We start from the raw sequence: 7,279 nt of genomic DNA, 5'->3' as shown, positions 1-7,279 counted from the left end.
GGGGGGGAGCCCTGGGGAGGGGGCGGGGCGGGCCCGAGGCCTGAGGTCGGCTGCAGGGGAGGCAGGGGCATTCCTGCGGGCGCTGCCTGTCGGGGGGGATGGGGGAACCCGGGACGCGGGCGAGTGGGGGAGGGGAGCTCCCCCACCTGCTCGGCGACTGGAAATGCCTCTCGCTGAATCCTCTCCAATTAAACCAATTGGATGTGCCACCGGGGAGGAGGGAAGTTGGGCGGGAGGTTAATTGTAACTAAAAATACGTCCCCGTTTCCTGGGGTGAGGAAGCAGCGGCTGCCCCGGGGTCGGGCCCGGGGAGGTGGGGACCCCGCGGGGCCTGCGGGGCGCGAGGCGGGTGCGCTCGGGAGTGTGCGGCTGGGGGAGGGCCGTCGGCGCGGAGCGTGTCCTCAGCTGAGCCTGTCCCTGCGTGGCGCGTGTGTGTCCCCGACGAATACCCGGGTCCCCGGCTGCGTCTGTCACGCCGTGCCTCGGTCCCGCTCGTGTGTTTGCGATTAGGAGACTCTGGGCGTCGCTACCTGAGCCTGGGTGGGATGGTGTGGCAAAGGGGGTCTTCTTTATAACTGGGGGCCTCCTTGAATGAGTCCACGGCGGAGTCTGTCTGCTTGGGGCTGTGTAGGCTCTTGGGAGCTGTTTCCAGGACAGCACGACTCTGGGTCATTCCCGCTCGGGTGCCTGCGAACGTGGCGCAGGCAATGAGCCTGGGCTCCCTCCAGAGGGCGCTGGGGAGCCACGGAAGGCGGTTTTGTTCGCAACCGCTTTATTGAGATGGATTTTACTACCTTAAAACCCTCCCATTTAAAAAGCCTGCGTGCAGTTCGATGGCTCTAGTCCATTCTCAGAGTTGTGCAGCCATCACCATAATCAACTCTAGAACATTTTCATTACCCCAAAAAAGTAAGCTTCTACCCCCTAACGGCCACTCCCTGGCCACCCCAACTCCCAAACCTGGGCAGCCATTAATCCACTTTCTGGATCTACGGATTTGCCTGCTCTGGGCATTTCATAGACGTGAAATCCTACAATATATGGCCTTTTATTATGATTATTATTATTCAAGATTTATTTATTTTAGAGAGAGGGGAGGGGTAGAGGGAGAGAGTCCCAAGCTGACTGCACGCTGAGGGCAGATCCCAATGCGATCCCCATCTCAGGACTCTGAGATCCGGGCCTGAGCCCAAAGGCACCCCCACTCTATGGTCTTTTGTGTCTGGCTTCTTTCATTCAGCACAGAGTTTTCAAGGTTCCTTCATGTTGTAGCGGGTCTTGGTGCTTCTCTCCTTTTTACAGCGGGATGTCTTGGAAGGATTTTGAGCAGAGAAAGGACAGAGTCGGGTTTGTGCTTTGCGCTAAGCTGCCAGGCAGAGGGTGGATGGGGGGGCGGGTGTTATGAGTTGGGTTGTGTCCCCCAAAAAGATATACTGAAGTCCTAATTCCAGGACCTGTAAATGTGACCTTATTTGGCAGATGACCCAGTTAAGATGAGGTCATAGGGTAGAAGACGTTGAAAAACCAAGTATTGACTTGGGGGGAAATATTCACTACACACATGACAAATATGTATATATTATATAAAGGACCATATATAGTATAGAAATATATAAATCGTGTATTTTTTTTTTAAAAATTATTGTTAGGGGCGCCTGGGTGGCACAGCGGTTAAGCATCTGCCTTCAGCTCAGGGCGTGATCCCGGCGTTATGGGATCGAGCCCCACATCAGGCTCCTCTGCTATGAGCCTGCTTCTTCCTCTCCCACTCCCCCTGCTTGTGTTCCCTCTCTCGCTGGCTGTCTCTCTCTCTGTCGAATAAATAAATAAAATCTTCTTAAAAAAAAAAGAAAAAAAGAAAAAAATTATTGTTAAATAAACTCTCCACCCAACCTGGGGCTCGAACTCCCGACCCCGAGACCAAGAGCTACATGTTCCAGCAACGGAGCCAGCCAGGCTCCCTGTAAACTATATACATAACATAAAGAACTCTTCCAAATTAGTAAGACAGCTCTTTTATAAGAGTCAGAATGAATTACGAAAAGTAAATAAACAAATGGCTAATAAGCCCATGAAAAGACATTCGATGTCATCAGCTGTCGTGGAAATGCAGGCACAGTCGCAGTAAACATCACAGTATCACGAGCATGGCTAGTCGGAGCTCTGGCGCGTGGCGGGTGGGGGCGCATGTTGATCAGAGGACTTTGGAAGACAATTGCAGTGAATCTACTAACACTGAACCCGTGTGTGTCCCTTGACCCAGCGGCCGCCCCCGGGCGCGGACCCGCAGAAAGGCACAGATGGGTTCAGGCAAAGCCACGCGGGCTGTGTGTTGGTAGCCGCATTATTATTGTAGCTGGAACCCGGCCACCTGCCCGTGAACAAAAGAACAGATTAAACAAAGTGTGATGAATTCCTACAACAGAATGAATAAACCACACAGCTCCACGCAGCAGGATGTTAGCAAAAGAAGCCAGACACGAGAGAGCACAGTCTTACGAGGTTCTAGAACGGGCAACGCTCGGCGATAGTGTGAGGGGTCCAAGAGCTGGTCGCCCCGGGGGCCTGGGCTGGCCACGGTTGCTGCTTCGTGTGCACGCTGGTGGCACAGGCATGTTCGTGCTCTGGGGAAATTCATCAGGCCGTGCGCTTATGAGCTGTGCTTCAAGAGAAAGTTCTAGAAGGTTGTTGAGTACTGTGAGCACACACTTTGCATCTTGAAAGATGCTGTGAAATTGAAGTTGTACGAATTCCCCTCCGGGTGGCTGGGGGTGCCCCTCTCCCCACATCCTTGCCAGTGGGATTTTAATTTGGGCCAATCTGATGGGTGAGAAGTGAGGTGTCCGGGAGCTTTCTTTCATGAGGTTGTGAGGATGTCCAGGCTACAGCCCCCCTGGAGTTTCTGTGCACGTTTTGGAGCAGACCTATTTCCCCAGGTGACTGACGGGTGATGAGAACTTCTGGGACTGCTCAGGGCGGGGCTGTGACCCCTGGCTTCTCAATTAGGACAAATGCCCTGCTGGCCGTATCTGGGCATTAAGAGTTTTCTCCCTTCTTCTGGCAGGTTCCTTCAGACTCACCCCCAGAAAGGTTTTATTGGGTCTGAGCCCAGGGGATGCTTGAGTCTTTTTGGCAGATACTGGAGAGCTTCCATTTTTAGCACCTCCCCACCTGTGTGCACGCACACACACACACACATATAAAAAGAACTCTGCTTTGGGGCACCTGGGTGGCACAGCGGTTAAAGCGTCTGCCTTCGGCTTAGGGCGTGATCCCGGCGTTCTGGGATCGAGCCCCACATCAGGCTCCTCCACTATGAGCCTGTTTCTTCCTCTCCCACTCCCCCTGCTTGTGTTCCCTCTCTCGCTGGCTGTCTCTATCTCTGTCAAATAAATAAAATCTTTGAAAAAAAAAAAAAAAGAACTCTGCTTCTTACCAGCGGGACGTTAATTTATGTTTTAATGTGAAAAAGGGAGGAAAAGCAGGAACAGTCCTGACCAGCTGTAATGTTCTTAGGAGACTTGGCTGGACAGTGGGTGGGAGGAGCTCTGAGGCTAGTTTTTCCCATGAACCATTTATTTCTCTATTTTTAATGCCTTGGGTCAGGGAAGGCATTTTCAGGGGTCATATGGAAGAGAGTTTTGATCACCAAAAATTTTTAAAATGTTGAGTAAAGTCACCATAAACAAAGCCAAAAGACAAGCAGCAAACTGAAATGTTTGAAATCTCTATGATGCTTACGATCCAGAATATATAAAGAGCTGCTACAAACCAATAACAAAATGACAGAGTCTAGGACTTGAGCCAACAGAAGAGGAAGTACGAACGGCCCAGAATATGCAAATACCCTCTAGCTCCATCCATGGCATTGCAGATGGCAAGATTTCCTTCCTTTTTATGGCTGCGTGATATTCCACTGTGTACGGGGGGATGGGGATGAGGGCACGCACTTCTCGTGATGAGTACCGGTGATGTATTTGGAAGGGTGGAATCACTACATTATATATCCCAAAACTAATATAACTCCGTGGGAAAAAAAGTAACATGTTACACTTACACACACACACATTTCTGAGGAGTCTTTGGCACATTTCCCCTCCTTTTTAACCACATGCATTTCTGTCCAACTTAAAGGGAAATTGCACACATCTTGGTATAGTAGCAAACACTCAGTACTGTGTGCCAGGCACTGTTCTGGGAGAACTTTCCATATTGATACGGAGCCGGCTCATTGTTTTGCCTGGCTGTACTGTGGCCCGTTACACGGGTGGGCCGAACATTTATTTAACCAGGCCCGTATGGAGAGACACTTAAGCTGTTTCCAATCTTTTGCTCCCACAACTGAAGCTGGCGTGCATATCCTTGCGCATGGGTCATTCCCAGATCTGTGTAGGATAAATCTCTGGAGGGAGAATCACTGGTCCCAGGGAAGGGACATTTGAATAGGTCATTTGATAGTCTCCCACCTGTCCTTCCGTACGGGCTGTAGTGACTTACATTATTTTTATTTCCCCTCATTGCCATAAGCCCAAACATCGTTGCATATTCTGGGCCACTTGGATTTCCTCTTCTGTTGGCTCAAGTCCTAGACTCTTTGTCATTTTGTTATTGGTTTTTGTTAGGGTCTGTCTCCGAGAACTGCTGAACGGGTCAAGGGCACCACAGGACCTCGACCAGCTTGCACGTGTCTGGAAACGCATGCGCAGAGAAAGGCAAGGCGCTGGAGGCTGTCCCCGAAGGTGGATCGCGGTGGATTCTTCTTCGATCCACCGCGTTTCTGCACCTTCTCCGTTTCCTCCCGTGTTGCTCATGGCGGGGACGCTGGATGGGCCCAGCTGACCCCATCCCCTCTGGCGGCAAAGGCTGGAGACCGTGGGCACCGAGCAGGTTCCAGCAGGAGGACCCCCTCCAGAGACGGGGGACAGCAGAAGACACCCCAGGGTCACGGCTGGGGCCGGGCGTCCTTGCACCCTGTGGTCCCGGCGGCAGCCTCAGAGGGTTCTGTGCTGTCGTCTTGGGGGTCACGCCTGAGGGCCCGGCCCAGAGCCAACGCTCCAGCCTCCCGGGCTGCCGTCAGCCCCCCGTCCCCATATGAACCCCCTTCCTGTGTAAAAACCCCACCGTGGCTCCGATTTAGACCCCGATCCCTGCCCTGCACAACCGTGCATCGCTCTGACTCGGAGGAAAACACGAGGCCCTTCCAAGATTTCCATATGAGAACGAAGGCTCTGGGGAAAACAGCCGGGCTGCGCTCATCGGTCAGAGAGCAGATCAGGAGAGCGGAGAGCTCCAGGGCTTTACCCGAGGCCACGAGGTGTTGAAGTTTGTGCAATGGGCTTTGTTTTTAATATGGTGAATCCCGCTGACTGGTCTTCAGATGTTAAACCAACGCCTTCCTAGAACAAAGCCCGCTTGGCCAGGATGTCCTTACTGCCCTTTTACAGACCGCCCCATAGGCCTGGCTGACCTCTAGTGAGGATTCTGCGTCTGTGCTCATACGGGATACGTCGTTGGCTTTTCTGGTGCGCTCGTCGTCTGGGGGGGGCCTCAGCGCCATGCTGATGTCATAGTTACTTCTCTCTTCTGGAGCGAGCTTTGGTAATCTGCATCTTTCGTTTTTCCCTTTCAGTTGAGCCATGGAACTTACCAGCATCGAGGGCTCACAGCGTTTCCCTATGGTTCTCGTGTGTGCGGCGGGGTCGGGCCCAGGGTTGGAGACAAGGACCCTGCAGCAGGAACGGCCCCGGGGACCGTGTCAGACGTAGGCCCCCACCGACAGGGCCACCCCCACCCCCCGCCCAGTTCTCGAAGCGACTCATGTGGACGGACTGCGCAGGTCTCCTAGTCCGAGGAAAAACAGGGCCCATGAGGACAGGTTCGGGAGAGAGCAGTGGCCATGGCGGTCAAGGTCCTCTGCCTGGGACCTGAAGTCCCTGCTAGGCCTCCCCTGCCCCCATCTGCCCCGGGGCGCCTTGGGTGGCACAGGGCAGCAGGCGGGACGAGGACCAATGAGGGGCAGCATCAGGCTCAAAGGTCAGAGTGCACGTAAGAGACTTTATTCAGTTTCACACGCCCCCCCATGCTGGGCTGCGTCCAGGCTGCGGGGTCGGGCAGGAGTCCTGGTCCTAGGCAGGGTGACGGGCAGGGATGACAGGCAGGGCTCCCGGCCCGGCTCACACGTGCTGCCTCCGGTGTCTCAGCACCTCCGTGGGTGTGAACAGAAAGTCCTTCTGGCAGGCCTCGCAGTGGTAGGGCCTCTGCAAGGCAGATGTCTTCTGGAGGGGCTCGGGGGTGGCTTCCTCAGCCCCTACGAGAGAGGAGAGGGGAGGCTGTGTGGGGGGGGTCGCTCCACTGCGTGTTCCCACCCCTGCCCAAGTCCCAGGCACCCCAGGCTTTCTCCTGGCCTCTGGTTCTGCCTCCTCGGGGAAGCCTTCCTGGATACATACACACACACACACACACAAGTAAGTCTTTACTCTGTCTCTCGTTGTATTTGTCACCCCCTGGGACACAGAGACTGGAAAGAACGTGCCCTGGGGTGGTGGGCCTCACTGCCGCCTCCCGGACCAGCCCTGGTGGGTGGTGTGTGGTGCACATGCCCCAGCCGCTGGGGCATGATCTGCCCGCTGGGGCCTCCCCTGGGTGACAATGGGGGCTGTGGCTGAGACAGAGAAAAGAACGAGAGACACAGCAACAGACAGAAACAGAGGCAGCCCAGAGTCTGCAGCACACGGAGACCAGAGAGACGGACGCAAAGGAACGAGAAAGAGGTGACGCTCTGGGCCCTCCTGTCTCCGGCTCCTGGTCTCCGTGACAAAGCCTGGATGTGGCACCAACCAGGACCAGAGGGTTGAGGTCCTCAGTCCCCAGACGTCGAGCGGCTGAATGCCCAGACTCGCCAGAAACCACTGCGGGAGGGGCGGGTGGACCCAGCAGCCCGGCCTCCCCCCCCCAATCCTTACCTGGGGGGCCGTCCTGCGGGGCCTCGGGGCACGTGTTCTCGTGGGCGATGCGCTCCAAGGGCGTCAGGGGCATGTGCAGGCCGCAGTGGGGGCAGGTCCAGAAGGTGCGGAGACAGTCGCTGTATAGGTCCGTGTCGCTCTGGGGCAGGAAGGCTGCGTCAGGACGTGGCCCCTGGCCCATCTCGCCACCCCCTGCCTGCGACCTGTCCCAGCACCACCCAGGGTTGGGGGGCCCCCTTCCAAAACCACATCCTTGCACTGAGTTGGGACGTGGTTGGTGGGGAGGCTGGGGCTCCGTCAGTTCGGGGGGGGGGGGG

The 7,279-nt window shown here is 55.3% G+C and overlaps 1 protein-coding gene across 2 annotated transcripts in view; it reads right to left on the bottom strand.

Moving 5' to 3' along the window:
• Positions 1–6,037: 6,037 nt before the first annotated feature.
• The window catches only part of DHX34 (DExH-box helicase 34), a 26,224-nt gene continuing 24,982 nt past the window's right edge, over positions 6,038–7,279 (bottom strand). For both annotated transcript variants that reach the window (XM_040634218.1, XM_040634217.1), the window contains exons 16-17: positions 6,963–7,101; positions 6,038–6,307 (exon numbers count right to left, since the gene is read on the bottom strand). In XM_040634218.1, the coding sequence (XP_040490152.1) occupies positions 6,174–6,307; positions 6,963–7,101 (273 nt within the window). In that variant the 3' untranslated portion in view covers positions 6,038–6,173. The remainder of the gene's footprint in view (positions 6,308–6,962; positions 7,102–7,279) is intronic.

Source organism: Ursus maritimus, unplaced genomic scaffold (assembly GCF_017311325.1).
Source record: "Ursus maritimus isolate PB19 unplaced genomic scaffold, ASM1731132v1 scaffold_19, whole genome shotgun sequence".
Taxonomy (NCBI): Eukaryota; Metazoa; Chordata; class Mammalia; order Carnivora; family Ursidae; genus Ursus; species Ursus maritimus.
The sequence above is the reverse complement of the archived record's forward strand: the minus strand, read 5'-3'. Positions and strand labels throughout refer to the sequence as shown.